Raw genomic sequence first — 15,100 nt, forward strand, 5'->3', positions numbered from 1 at the left:
TATATGTATTTTAAACATGTGCGGCAGATGTTTAGTGACTTTTATTTTGACAGAGTACAGGAAGTGACGACATGTTTCTCTCTGCCGTCCAATGCATTGGCCAAGGAGGAGCTGCTTGTTTTTTAAAAGTTGACTCACTGGTTCTTCAAGCTGCGTGGAATCTTCTAGGTGTGGAATTTAGATCGAAACAGTAGACTTTGACATGTTGGTAGTTTGTCTCAGCAGAAGAAACTTCTATTGACCGTTGTCCTTCCCAAAGATCGCAATCTTTCAGGTAAATAACACAGTGTCTGACATAAGACCGAATCGGACAAATGCGACTTCTATTACCGAGAGTGTAAAACTCATTTCCACGCGGACGCGTAGCGTCATATGTGCAGCCTTTAGCTGTTTTTGCTTTGTCGTTATGTGTTATGGAGGTGCCAGTGAAATGTGTACATTTTTATTTAATATTGGTCTAAAGTTAATAGCCCGGTATCCTGTCATACATGTTTAATTATCTTACAGTGACTTTAATTTGAAATATATATATATATATAATGACTGGAACCGACTTTCGGTATCCACTATTGTTTTACACAAATATTGCCATACTTTGTATGTAAAACCAATATACTGATGGATCCCTCTGTTGGTGATGTAATCCTTTAGGAATTAGAACTATGCAAATTATATAACACCAAGCTTAACAATCGGGTCTGCGTGGAAAAGGATCAGAACGTATATATAATATTTATTGTGAAAGTATTATTATATTGTCCTTTTATATGTAGGTAAAAAAATGTCATTTTTAACATTCTATATTATTCAAATTGGCTGTAATTTACATAAACGTCACTACCCATGATGCATTTCGTTACATCCAGCCACCAACGGTAACGTAGAACCTTTCGGATTGAAACTCAAATCACGGGCGGGAGGAGAGCGGCTCGGTCGGCTCGTGCAGCTGCAGCGTCTCAAACTAAACGTTTTTAATATATTTTTAATCGTCGACATACTTTATATATATTTTTTGCCCAAACCGAAGAGGAGACAACCACCACCAGCGGTATCGACGAACGTTAACACGACTAAAAGTTACCGAGGACCGACGTCGATTCAACAGGTCTGTTCGCTTAAAAATGTCTGACTTTATATCTGTGTTACAAGATTTAACGTCTTAACAGTTTCTGTCTCGTTATTCGAGATGATTCGAGTCGATCCAACACGCGTGTGTCTCGACGGCCTCTATAGAGCTCTCCTTTTCCCTCCTAACGTCACAACCCCCCACACACGAAGTGTGGCTAGCTGCTCTCTGCGGGACTTCACCTTAGCCTAGCTAGCTAGCTAACCTTAAGTTAACTGGAGTTTCCACAGAGCGGGCTTTACTATAAACGTTATGGTTATTGAATTGCCAAGGTTTCATATTCCTGTCTCCGTAGTGTGTCAATTCAAACTAAACAAATATCTAAGTTAGTTAAATAGTTATTTCCCAAGGCATTCGGGCAAAATTGAACGAAAACAAAAAAGCAGTACAGCCATTTAAACGAGGATTGCACGTCACTTATTGAATATGGTTGTTAATGTATTATTACCACAACCAGCTAACCGTTTAACATGTTTACTGTTCTTGAGTATCTCGTATACTGCTTCGTCCCTATTTACTGTCTCAGTCTGTGGTTGCAACTTTAAACTACTTATTTACTACCTGTTAAAAGACCATAAGAGTAGAACATGACGAATGTTTACCACAGGCTGTCAGAGGGATATCGTTTATACTTTAAATCCTTAATGTTTATGATAATGTTTTAATGTTGGATTACGTTTACATTGACTCCTTTACTATTGAGTGACGCAAAATGAAATACTTTGTATCTCACAAGCATTTTTTATATCGCCCCCCACGCTTTAGTCTCTTTAGTATTATTTTATACTTCGAGATGATTTTACGTGACCGTTTCCTCCTCCTCTCCCCCCTCGCAGCTCAAAGATGATCATCAAGGCGCAGAAGCGCAAACACCCACCGGAGGACGGGGAGGAGTCAGACCGGAGCAGCCCAACCTGGGAGAGCCAGCGGCAGTTTGTGTTCTCCGTCTCCCTCAACAAGTACCAGAGCGGCCAGGTGCTGCCCGAGCCCAGCCTCCGGCGCTCCGTGCTCATCGCCAACACGCTGCGGCTCATGAGCCTGGAAGACAGCGTGGCGCCATCTGCGGACATGGAGGTGTCCCCGCCACCCTGCGACTCTCCGCTGGGCCCCCAGAGGGCTTTCGCCGGGGACGCGGCGATGTCCTGCGAAAGCCCCTCGGCGCTTGGCGGCTGCCCTCTGGGTTCTGTGAATAGCGCCGCTAGCAGGTGTTCCATGAACTACCATCCGGGACCATCTAATGTCTTGCTGCCTGTTAGAGAGGAAGACGAGGACTGGGGATCGATGTCCACGGACTCCGATTACTCCCTCTCAGCCGCCATCACCTCCATTCTTACGGCGCTGGACTCCATCATTGACGGGAGCCCGCAGGCAGCTCCACGGACGCCTCTCAGGTCCTTGGAGAACCTGATGGGCCCTTGCGAGGGAGCCGTGGCGTGGGCCAAACAGGGAGGCAGGGGTTATGCAGGAAGCTGGGAGCAGCAGGTAGAGTCCAGCGATCTTTTTCAGGATATAGACACATCCCTGCTGGAGAGGGACATGGGTGTGCTTGGGCTCATAGGCAGTGGGGGTGGATACCAGGCTAGGGACGACTTTTACCAGTATCTGCCCCCTTTCTCCTCCCCTTACACCCCCTGTCCCTCTCTAGCAACCAGGATCTAAGATGTCTGCGTTCGTTCTCCCTTTTCAGCACATTTTCATCCGCATCCGCTCTTTCCTAGCCACTCATCTCCAGTCATGAGGCCATTTGGGAAAACGTTCTGTGCGGTAAACCAGATGATTCTTCTTAATGGCAATGAGTCAGTGAATAACAGCTGAAAATCAGTGTACCAGTTTCAAGTGCGACAGCTAATTGGAACAAATGAAAGGTGTGATTAAAATACAGAATTCATTGAATAAATGAGACAATAGTCTCACTCTACAAGGCGTCAAAGGCACCACAGCTCCAAGGAATCCTGCATGCACATCAAACTACCAGTTAATGTGTTGTCTGAAAAAATGTTAATGGGAGTGTGAGAGAATGCTGTTTGTTTGAAAGAGCATTTGAAACACTAATTTTATAGGTCAAACTTCTGTGAAGAAATCTTTTCACCTCATACTTATCAGCAAGTTAGAATGATGTTGTCAGGTGATGAGATTGGGTCAGGGGTTCTTTTTTTCCCCGTGAAATAAATCCATATGCACCGATCAAAAAGAGCCGTTACCGCCTTTTAATCGAGGCTTTTAGTCAAAGAGCGCTCATACTAGAGTTTGTACACAGCACAACCATGTGGCTATTGCTATGGTACAAAGTAACTATCTCAACTGGAGTCACAACCGCCTTGCGATGGCTTCTGTTGTACAGATGTGAATCTATATATATATTTTTGTAATCAGTCCCGGCGGGTGCTTAGCATCATGCTGTGAGCCTCGTTGGCAGATGGGAGTCTACGTGGCGCTGTAAGCAGCCGTTCACTCATCTGCAGGTCCGCCCGTCCCACTGGGCTTCAAACGTTAGGTCTGGTTTAGAGATGAATTATTGCACTTTTGTTAATACGAGTTGGTTTTACCGTGTCATTTCTACATGTTAAGCAATGGTAATATTGCAGGTCCAATGAGTTAATACAAACCCATAAAGGGGACTACTGTTACGTGTACGGTTCGTGTATGTTCTGGGGGGGGGGGGGGGGGGGGGGGGTTAAGGAGACGGGAGCAGAATCCGCTGTACGTGTTGGTCCTGCATTCAACACTCAGAGGGAGCACGCGACACTGGTCACTCAGGTTTTTGTACTTTCGTTCCACCTCTGCAACAGTTGCTTTCTGTTCAAATGTCCTTTGTGAATAGCTGGACTGCAGTCTCACACTATTTATGAATGTTGTATTCTTTGTTAAGATGGAATGTCATACAATGTTTGCCAATTTCCTAATGCTATATTAATTTACGGTCATGTCATTTTCTCTCATTTGTTACAAATTATTTTTAATGATTTCGACATTGAGGGCAGAATGCCTGGACTCTTTTCTTTTCCAAAAAAAGGCAATTGTCTTTATTTATACCAATGTTTTTAATAAAATAAAAAAATAAAAATGCTTTTCAAAGTTATTTATTATAAACGCATAAAGTACATTTTACAGCTCATAATTGACACTTTTGGAAACTGATGGGGGGGTGATGAAGTTTACTATGCATCAATGATCCGGGGCATTCATGACCCTGAAGAGCAGCAGTAGCACATTCAGAACCATGAATGTGGAAGAAGATTACATAACTGATGAGTTTCAGCTTCAGTCCGACCTGCCGAAAGTAAAACACTTTGGGTGTTCGTGATTGCAGACACTTTCACGGGGTCGGACACAATACAGAATGAACATTTGCTGATTAAAGTCAAAACAAAGGCCAATAAGCTTACAGAAAACATAATAAATGGAAACGTAAATTTATATCTTGTCCGATGTGGACACACGTTGGACTGACGGGACAAAACATGCACAACGTAGGTTTACAGTACCCGGATGTATAAGCCTACTCATTCAACTAGATCTGATGCAAACGTTAAAGTGCATTTCAAGTGTCCAGGATCTCTAAACACACATGCGCTTTTTTCATCAAAATGAACAGTGACGACCTATTTACAGTCCTGTTTCGTCTCTTCCTCGACCCCTCGGTACCAACTCTTTGACCCGGTTTCTATTCTCTCCTGGAGGGGTACTACCACGTGGTGACCACCAGGGGGCAGCACCGTGAAAGGAGAGCAGTGTCCCCAGTGCTGTTGTGTGAGTTTCTGTAGTCTGCCAGGCTGATCCAGGCACAGCAAAGTCACCGCTCTTACACAGGAAATACCATCAGATTTTCCAGCTAACGTCACCCGTGTTTTAAACGCTCTGCAGCATTCATGCTTATCAAGGTGCACCCAAGTGGTGGGGGCCGACCCCGGCTCCGAGGATCACCAGGCGCCCTGGTCTGTGTGTGGAGGTTCTTCCCATGTGACGTGCAGATGTGAAATATGGAAAGAAGGACCCCAGTGTTTCTCAACGGGGGACAGAGGAAGACGGAATGAATTTTTTTTTTTTTTTTTTTAAAAGGCAGAATTTAAGAATTCAGATTCAGCCAACCAGAGGTAGATATTTCTTTTCCTTTTTCATTCTCTGAACTCAGCCTGTGTTGATGGTGTTGTAGGAGGCCTGCGATGCCGCTTCCAGGGGCTTGCTGGCCTCCTCCGTCCGGAAGGAGGGTGCCTGAGCCCCGTGTCCGACCTCCACGATCGGCTTCTGGTCCTCGTCCAGGTCAGGGTCCTCGCAGCGCGGGAGCTGCAGGAAGGTGGTCAGGCCGTGCAGGTCGGCCATTTTGTGGATGGTGCGCAGTACAAGGTACATCATCATCAAACCCACGAACATGTAGACTAGTGGGGGCAGAAAGACAGGAGGAATACCAAAAAAAATTATATAATTATTTTTCTCTTTTCAATGCAAGTGCTTGATAATAGGTATAACCCTTACATTATAATCTTATGACACATAAAGTTCTAATCCCCACGTATCTTAACACACATCCAGCAGGAAGTTAAAGCTGCACTTAAAACTCATCAGACAGTGTGGGCGGAGCTTAGCCTTGTGCAGAGAGAACAAAGAGCTTTCAACGCTTCGTGTCTCACAGGTCTAAACCCAACAAGACACTTCAACCACTTAAGCTCACAAGAGCAATTTATATGGAAAATTCAGAATAGCCGGACGTGTACAGTAGTTCCCTTATACATTAATATACATTTGTGGAAACGTTTTCAAAGAGCCCTGTAGATTGGAGGTTTGGTGCTACGATGAATAAACTATAGAAGGAGTTTGGTATAAGAACAAAAGACGTCGACCAATTCCCACGAGACGGGAGTTGGGGTTAGTTCAACGGTTACAACTAAAAGTAAACATCCACATTCCGTAAAATCCTGTCTGCCACGTGCCGGTGTGCGTTAAAACAATAGATCTATGGTGCAAAACGATTACAACAAGAAATTGTAGCAGTGTGTTTATTCAGTCTAAATAGGTTCACAGTACTGTAGGTACATGTGCTATTCTCCACAGAGCGGTTTCAAGGTGTAAGGAGCACGTGTCATTTTGTGTAGTACAGTTAAAGTAGAGCAGGACATAACCACACTGGTGTAAAGGTTTCAACCAGATCGGCACAGGGACCCTAACCGTGGGCGTTTCACCGCTTTAATAAGGACATCTTCATTAAAAAAAAACCCAGGGAACTACAATTTTTAAACTATTACATGCTAATAGTTCAATGTCAGTGTCCCACAACCACGTAAACATCTCTAAATGTGGCCAGTTAGGAGCAGAGAAACTACGGTCCCAAAAAACCTCTATGGGACCAAAATGGGAATCCATTTTGAGCACAAGGACAAAAGTCTCTAGTGGAAGTCAAAAATGTGTTATTCCTGCTCCGCTCCAAAGACTCTATGGTCACAAGTATACACGGAAACTTCTCTACATAAGAGTTCTGGTCCTATACCAGTGTGCCAAGTATCGGATTACAGCTCAGCCACTTTCAGCCCACTGTGGGAAGTGGACAGTAAGCTGTGCGGTGAAGCTCAGGGACAAAATGCTGCTAGTTTTAAGACTGAGAAACACAGGTAATGGCACATAGTCATCAAATGGAATTAAAGCAATGAACTAAATTGATGAATTGGTATGAAACATTATACTGCTCCTGAATCCTTTGCCATGGGTGGGGGGGGGGGGGGGGGGCAAACACAATGGACTTAAAAGGGGCTTTGAGTCCAAACCACCACCTCACAATATTTGCTCTTCAGCAGTAGAGAATTCTGTGGTGAAAAGCCTTAAAATCCACCTCCTCTAATATTGGCCAGTCATAGTGAGGCAATCCATGTGTATACATGGATATCTGCTCAGTTTTAGCCATTCTGGTGAAAAAAAAACTAAAAAAGTTTCACGTCTTGAAGTTGTTCTCCAATTGTCCCTCAGAAACCTGCCGGGGACGGCGTGGGTTAATCGGTCTCAACTACATCATTATATAATGCAGCCTGTGGGATGGAGAAACAACACGGCCGCTCCGTGTGAACTGCTGGGCCTCCTTCCAGACTCAAGCCAAGGGATTAGCTGACGACAGAGGATGAAAAAAGAAAGAATACTCCCAGTGCGTCCACCGCTGTCCTTTGGACAATAAACCTATTAAAAAAAACATTAAAATCTCCTTAACCTTAAAGATGCAGAAGTTAATGGTTTTAGTTAGTGTTTTACGGTGGAATCCTCTGGTTTTGAGAGTAAAATCCCCACAAAAAAGCTGCATTCATCTAAACACAATGTCATATCTGTGTTTGTTGGATATTCACTCCAAACACAGATGACTAAAACTACAGCATGGCTACGTTTGAAGATAAAGAAAAAAGTTCATTCCAACCCTGATTCAATAACAGAAAACGCCTTGCCTTGCCTCTGGTCGAATCACACGAAATAACAGTCATGTGACTGGGAGGTCTCAATTTAGAACAACATCGAATAACAGCCACAGCAAACCTCTGAATGCCGCCATTGTGAATGCGCTAAAACGGTTTCCACACTGAGAAATGGGGGTTTCCTGCCCAACCCCTTCATCTGCAGACATCACTGTGCGTGTCTGCATGTAGCTGTGCAGCGGGGGATGAATTGAGGGTAATTACCATCAAGAACCACTGGGTAAGAAGAAGAAAGGTGACTCACTCATGTGGTTTCTGAAAAGTGTGTCTGACATGGCGATTCTAATCGCTATGAACAACACTGAACCGTTTCCCTGGCAGCTGCTGAGGCAGGCTGCTAAACGCTAACATTAGCATGCTAAAATGCCCATATTGACAATGCTAACAATCATTATCATCACAGACATCTCACTATAGATTAGTTTTTTTTTTTTAATTCACAAAACAACTGCAGGTGATTGGAATACGACTTGGATTAGAAGAGTTTTAGTCCGCTACATTTGATTCATGGTGGCGTTAGAGGAAACAAAAAAACAAAACGTGTGTGCCAATTGTCATGGAAATCTATGTAGCTATTTTTAGGGCACTTCACCCAAACCCCAAAAGCTCAACCTCATGGCAGCGCCTCAGGAACCAATAGGTTCATTCTCTGGGGAACATGAATGTACAAAATACACACCGATAAACAAAGAATCGCTCCATTCACAAATCTAACCGTAGCCACGCAGAAGAGTGTACTTGGCCCCCTTTTCCAGGAAGCCGGCAGACGACTCAGAGAGAGCAGGGACCCACTGCTCGGCCCCGCTACAGAGAAAAGAAGCAGCGGGAGGCGCCACTTCCTACATCGCAGGTGAGAAGGAAGAATGCATGAGAGGTCAGCTTCGGGAAATAATTCAGAAAATATGTCCCCTTCTCCACCTGTATTATTTGCGATGAGACGGTCCCCTTCGGAGACAGACATGTGGCGGCTCTGTGTGAGCCTCACAGGGCGTAGACCACAGCAGACTGCAGGAGGGCCCCAGTTAGCCCTCATGTCAATGCACGCGGAGGTACAGTGGTGTTTTATATTCTTAGACGCGCCCGAGGGGAAATAAAAAAACAAATAATAAAAAGATCACAATGATCCTTAACTTCGTTTTAAACTCATGCTCACGTTGTGGGGTTTGTTTGGCTGACAAGATGCAAAACGTCACTACTCAGAAGTTGCTCTGTGGAATACAAGTCACGTTTACCTAACGAGGGGCCTGATCAATAAGGCCGTCAGCAGCTGCCCAGTAGACCTGCTTTAAACGGCTCATTATTCTATAGATCACAATGATTCAGGTGATCGACATACGTCAGTGTCAGAGGAGTAGGGCGGGACTGCATGTGCAGTTACACTCTGTATATTGCGCCAGACATCCCACCTCGGCGCACACTGTGTTATAACAACGGAGTGTGTGCTGCCTCATGACTGAGGATTGTGAAAGCAGCACGAGAGTCTTTTCCACACGCCTTTGGTAAATTTCATGGCCGAGTACTAATTCCTCTGCATTAACGTTGGTGTGGGCCTGTTTGCTTGCTGTGGTAAACTGTGCTGAGACACACGGCCACCGTGTCCTGATGAGACAACACCTTCTTATCAAACATGTGATGACTCAGCCTTAATAAGAGGAAGTGTGTGAGGAGCGCACAAGCAAGACTGTAAAAAACACTCCAAACAAGTCACGCATCAGAAGCAAATGGGACTAAACAAAGGAACGGGACCTGAAGCAGAAAGCCTTGCTCACACATTACATTTGAGATATACGGCTAAATGATCTGGTCCTTGTAAAGCACTTCTGACCACTTAAAGCTCTTTAACACCCACTGATACATCGCAGCCCTGCGGAGAAATGTTCAGGGAGCTGTTTGGCCAACAGATGCATCCACATGGATGGGAGGAGCCGGGGAGTGAAACTAGCTTCTGGAAACAAGTCGAAAATATTTGTGGGTTATTTTCGCAATTAGCACATGGATTGTTGAGTTGTGCTACATTTACACGTGTTGCAAGATCAGTGACATTTGAAAAATGGGACGGAAAAACACAACGGAGAAAACAGTTTTACAAAAAGTGTTTTCTACAGTCATAATGACCTCTCTCATTCTAAAAGGTGCACGTTAATGCGGAATACGAGACATTGCGTTGACTTAAACAAAAACATGCCTGCAAATAATTAGTAGGAAGTTACAGAGCGATTTATAGTCCAACTTAATTTTAAACAAAAATGACAAAACACAACCAACAAGGTGGGCGTTTTGGGCAGTAGGTAAAGCTTAGCTACACCGGAGGACTGAATGGACGGATGTGATCGTGATCTACGCAAGGGGACTCACACATGACGGAGAGCTGGTACAGCGACCGGTGCTTCTGCCTGGGCTGTGTCCCCGGGACAAAGTCTCCCAAGCCGATGGTGCACAGCGAGATGAAGCAGAAGTAGACGCCGTCCAGGAACGACCAGGAAGCCTCCAGCTTGCTGAACACGGCGGCCGGCGCCACAAAGAAGCACAGCACTACCAGGACCAGCAGCAGCGTGAAGTGGAGCACGGTGGCCGGCCGAGGCCGCAGACCCAGGCGCTGCAGGAGGCCGACGGGGCCGAGGACCAGAGGCTGCATGAGCCGCTGGACGCAGGCGGTGAGCACCAGCATGGTGAAGGGGACTCCTATCAGGGCATAGAGGATGGAGAAGGCCTTCCCAGCGTCGGACAGCGGAGTGGTGTGGCCGTAACCTGGGGGGGATGGAAGGAGAAGGATGTTGGGAGGAAGAGCGGAGGCACAAGACAGGCGACATAAAATAAGTATTAAATCCCTGAGCGTGGTAGGGGTGAAGAAAGAGTGCCAAGTGTTTGTGAGGAGAGTCATTACGTCATCGCCCTGCAGCCGTGGACTTTAAAACAAACAAAGTCTTTTTATGAAGGGTTGAGGAAATTAAAAATTGATGCCCCCCCTCCCAAAAAAAGTGATATACAGTAACCGAATCCATTGAGTGGTGCGATTTTCTAAGACCACAGTACTTACTACATCTCAAATGTCCCCAGTCAGGCGCTTAACAGAATGCAGAGCTAAACTGCATCCCAACTGTAGGTCAGAGACGGTCGGAGCTCCATTCAGAGCCTGAATGACACATGATAGCATGTCCCCCATGAGGAGAAGACAAAGACTCCGATACGTATTTTTTTACATCATCTTTGTGATGTTTTGCAACTCTTTGTGGTCGTTCCGTGTCTCATTTTAGTCATCTCACGTCCCACCCCTTAGACGATCACACACACTGGAGACAAACTCACAGTTCCAAACAATTGACACGTTGATTTAACTCCCACTAACTGATTATGCGGAAGAGTCTGGTTCCACTTCAACTCACTGTATCTATTGTCGTTGTTAACACAGCCGTGCTATGCAATAATGAACTATAATAAAATGACTACTTAATAACATTTGACTAGTTCACTTCTGGTTTTAGATCCAGGTTAAAAAAATCGTTCAGATCATAAAAAGGTGGTTTGTTTCACAGCCTGCGCGATCATCTGACTGCCTGTGTGTTCTTTTCTCTCAACAAGCCAACAGAGCAGGTCAACACGCCAATTAAGTGTCACAGAAGGAAACACACGCGGCATTGTGGATGAAATTCATGCATCACACAGAACAAACCAACTTCCCCTGAACGCAGAGATGATTTCCGTTCTGCTTCATGCATGGGAGTGCTTTGCTTAAATAGCAGAAGCTCGTCATAAAACATTCTCGGTGTGGTGTCACCACAGTATGCGGCGGTACCTTGGTGGAGAGTTCATGAGGCTTCGGCAGCAAATGTTGAAACAAAAAGGAAAAACTGAAGTCATATCATTACAAGGACAGCAGTTAAGAACGCAAGGTCCTATAGTCGGTTTATTGGAAAGTGGTCGTCTCAGGCAAATGTTTTTAATACATGTTCGGTTTTAGGTAACCAACCACATGGTGCCTTAGTTTTTCAAAGTGGCATTATGTTCCATAATAATGATGTCAACCAATAAGACTTGTACGCTTAAAGTGGTTTCTGATTCAGAGCAACAGAAAAGCAGTATTAGACTTCCATGTTTGGCATCTGAACAGAACATTTCCAATGGTGCAACTTTGTGTCACTACATTCTTCTTGCTTGCATATGCATGTCTGGCAGATGAATGCAATGATGAGCAAAACGCATTCATCTGCCAGACGCACAAGCAAAGTGTACTCTGCATGGGGCAGAGTGCGCGTCCGTCGACGTCTTGACATCTTTTGTACTAGTTTAGAAAGCTTTACAAGGAGATATTTTAAAACATGATGCATTTCCTGGGCTCAGAACCACAGCGCATTTCTTTTCTAGACAGACATCCCTAAAATAGTTCATAGATAAAAAGTAAAGCTATAGTCACTAAACGAGAAAACACAAAAAGTACACAAAATATTGCACATTTAATTGTATAGACGTAAACCTTGCACAACTTCCCATTTTCAGAAATGTTTTTTTTAGGTCTAAAGCTCAACCACAAACTAATGACTGGTGGAGATGATTAAGTGGGCGTTTAAGTGGGTGGTCGTGCAGGTGTGTGAACAGTTCAGGTACACCACGGAAATACTCATGTAGGTGACCCAGCTGGTTTGAAATAAAAAATAAAACCTGAAGCACATAAAGAGGGGGAAGCTACCTCGCTTCCCCCTTCACTTCCTCTGAAACAAAGGTCAGGAGTCTATAAAATAACTGTACGTGGTCAGACAACCGCTGCGCATTGAACGCGGCTGGTCAGACCCCGCAGTCTGCTGGGAACCAGCAGGGAACTCAGCCGACCAGCAAGAGTCAACAGACCCAGAGTCTGAATATTTCCTCTGATCGTGACAACGAAGAGTTTTCCCACGTACGAACGAACAGGAAGTGATGGAGGACGACAAAGTGTCACATCCATGGCACGTGGCAAAAAACAAAAAAACAGCATTAACATAGAACCAGAACTTTTGTTGCGTTTTCTCCTCCAAGAAATAAAAGTCGCTGTTTTGGACTTGGTGTTTATATTCAGCGCAGAATGAACTGCGCCACTATGATGTCTTGTACTTCTTCAATCACAAACTAAGTAACACACTTATCGGGGGGTGAAGTAGTTTGGACTCTACGACTCACCGACGGTGGTTACCAGAGTGTTGGCGAAGAACATGGAGGACGCCAGGTCCCAGTTGGAGACGGCGGAGGCGTTCCTGAGGACGGAGACGCCGTACTTGTTGGCCGTCAGCACTTTGAGCAGAAAGCGCTCGAGCGACGCGACGTTGACGCAGCTGTCGTTGAGGAACTCGAGCTTCAGGGCTTCCATGTCCTCGCGCAGCCGGTCCTCCGCCGGCCGCTCGAGGCTGGAGAAAACGAGCGCGCCGAAGAGCAGGTAGACGACGTAAAACAGCACGAAGCCGGTGAGCAGCAGCCACGACCTGCCTGCGGAATGCATGGCTTTTCTCTTCTCCGGGATCAGCTGCTCGCCGGGGCTTCCCTCTCCGTCTGCGACTGCGCTCTTCTTTTTCTCCTCTCTATGTGGGGGAACTGGTGATTTTTTGGGGGCTGTCCCAGCTGAACTTGAACCCCTCCCGTGGAACGCAACCTCCTCCCCCCGGGGAAGCAGCAGGGGTGTGGTCAGCTCCGAGTCCTGCAAGTCCTGCATCCTGGATCATGGGAGGAGAAAACAAAAGGTCGCCAACTGCAGGCATCGTCACACTGCTGAAAATACTTGTTTTTCAGCATGAAAAAGGACGTTTAATTTGAAAATAAGAAATAACCATATTGTCTTCGCCTTGATAATGGGGCGTATGAAGTGCTTGCTTCAGCTACCCTGAACAAAATGATGATGAAAAATGCTGAGATATCTAAAAAAATACTTTTCTCGTATTACATGGAATGAAGGCCGTGATTTTCACACACTTGTTGAGGCTAATTTGTGAGTTTGTTGGGTCCACCGAGATAACGTGATGGAGTTTCCAACAGGTGTTGATTAAACTTCAATATACTTTTAGAAGGTGTACTTTTGAACTGGTATTGTGTTGTGCCGGGGTGTTATCTATACCATGTCAGCTCTAAATAAAGTACCAGCACCTCTGTTTAATACAGAATACAGCACAAACGAGTCTACGATGGTCGTCAAGTTGAATGCATTTTAATAAAATATTGCATATATTAAATGTTGAATGAATGAACATATAAACAAAACCCCTCCAAAAACCTTCAGAATTTTAAATGGCATTCTGACAGTCAAGAGAAGATTTTTTGCTCAGTCTAAGAAAAAACTAATACAAAAAAATGTAAGGTCATCTTACAATCCAACTGAAAACAGAAATATAATTTTTACTTATTCATACTTGTTCATTACTGTTTTTGTAAGTTAAGCGCCAGTGTGCACCAGAGTTTCTTCTGTCTTAGGATCAGTCAGGATCAGCGTGGAGCGCTCCCATGATGGCTTGATGGCCTAATTAATTTCCACGGGCCTTTAATGTAGCACAAACGCAGAGCTGTATCAAAACTTGCTATAAAACTGGCGACATACTGCCGAGTACAAAGTGTTTAGTATAGGCAGCTCTACTATGAATATGTTTACAGGGCCAGACTTTGACATCCCTTTGAGTTGTTACGGAGATGTCCTGGGTTTGTATCTCTGTTCTGGTTGTTTTTGTGCTAACATTTCTTGTTATGTGTTTTCTCCAAATAGGAGAATCAAGCAAATAGTAGAATGTATGAAATAATACATTGATCTTGATGAAGGCACTGTGCTCACAGTATGATTTGGTTGCCTAACGCTCACACATGAAAACAATTTATTTAGAAAAACAACATGTTGTGGTTACTCCTGACTATCCCCTGGATGTGAAAAATAAGGATTCCGGGCACTCTGCTGCAAACAAGCCTGTGTTCTACTGCGCGTGCAGTACAAAGCTCTGTTTTCACTCTGCAGCCGGCAGGTTGTGACTCAGCAAATAATGTGTTGGTATCAGCATCAAGTTCAATAAAAAACATTTAATTGTCTGCACAAACTTGTGCAAATGAATATACACATAGACACATGTGAGCACGTTACATAACATGTTGTTTTCCGATAAACATGGTTGACGTTACACTGTGTGCCTTTTAATCTATTTATTAGTCTCTGTGTATTCATAGTCAGGGGGCGACAGGGCTGGTTTGCCTACCGGCTAAAAGTTCAGGCTTGTGACCAGAAGATTTCCACCAGCTCAGCTGCTATTAACACAAAATATTATTTCTGTTTTTAATCCTCTTCTTCATTATTTATTGAATAACTTAATTGATGTCTTGTCATCTGTTTCCACAAATCATTGACACAAGGATTGTAGCATTCTGAGTAATCATGCAAAAATCACGTGACAGCATAGTGACGAATTGGAAATACGCCTAATTCTTTGCACAAGAGTCTGACTTATAATTCTTGCATTAGTCAGCCGTGTGCAACGTCTGAATACTCCTGCAGGGGATTGACATACTGTCCAAAAATCTGCATGATTTTATA

General features: G+C 44.5%; 2 protein-coding genes across 4 annotated transcripts; one reads left to right on the forward strand and one right to left on the reverse strand.

Annotated features, from left to right (window-relative positions):
* Positions 1-81: 81 nt before the first annotated feature.
* Positions 82-4,190, forward strand: sertad3 (SERTA domain containing 3). 3 transcript variants are annotated; one of them, XM_078109060.1, is made up of 3 exons: positions 82-274; positions 1,028-1,105; positions 1,963-4,190. In XM_078109060.1, the coding sequence occupies exon 3, from the start codon at positions 1,970-1,972 to the stop codon at positions 2,783-2,785; it is 816 nt and encodes a 271-aa protein (XP_077965186.1). In that variant the 5' UTR covers positions 82-274; positions 1,028-1,105; positions 1,963-1,969; the 3' UTR covers positions 2,786-4,190. The 3 variants fall into 3 exon arrangements, with proteins under 3 accessions (XP_077965186.1, XP_077965216.1, XP_040030234.1); XM_078109090.1 differs by lacking the exon at positions 1,028-1,105 and having other exon boundaries at positions 84-274; XM_040174300.2 differs by lacking the exon at positions 82-274 and having other exon boundaries at positions 837-1,105.
* kcnk6 (potassium channel, subfamily K, member 6) lies at positions 4,191-14,683 on the reverse strand. Its single transcript, XM_040174287.2, has 3 exons — positions 12,724-14,683; positions 9,928-10,320; positions 4,191-5,502 (listed from the first exon to the last, which is right to left on the reverse strand). The coding sequence occupies exons 1-3, from the start codon at positions 13,247-13,249 to the stop codon at positions 5,255-5,257; spliced, it is 1,167 nt and encodes a 388-aa protein (XP_040030221.1). The 5' UTR covers positions 13,250-14,683; the 3' UTR covers positions 4,191-5,254.
* Between the last annotated feature and the right edge of the window lie 417 nt (positions 14,684-15,100).

Source organism: Gasterosteus aculeatus, chromosome 1 (genome assembly GCF_964276395.1).
Source record: "Gasterosteus aculeatus chromosome 1, fGasAcu3.hap1.1, whole genome shotgun sequence".
In the NCBI taxonomy this organism is placed as follows: domain Eukaryota; kingdom Metazoa; phylum Chordata; class Actinopteri; order Perciformes; family Gasterosteidae; genus Gasterosteus; species Gasterosteus aculeatus.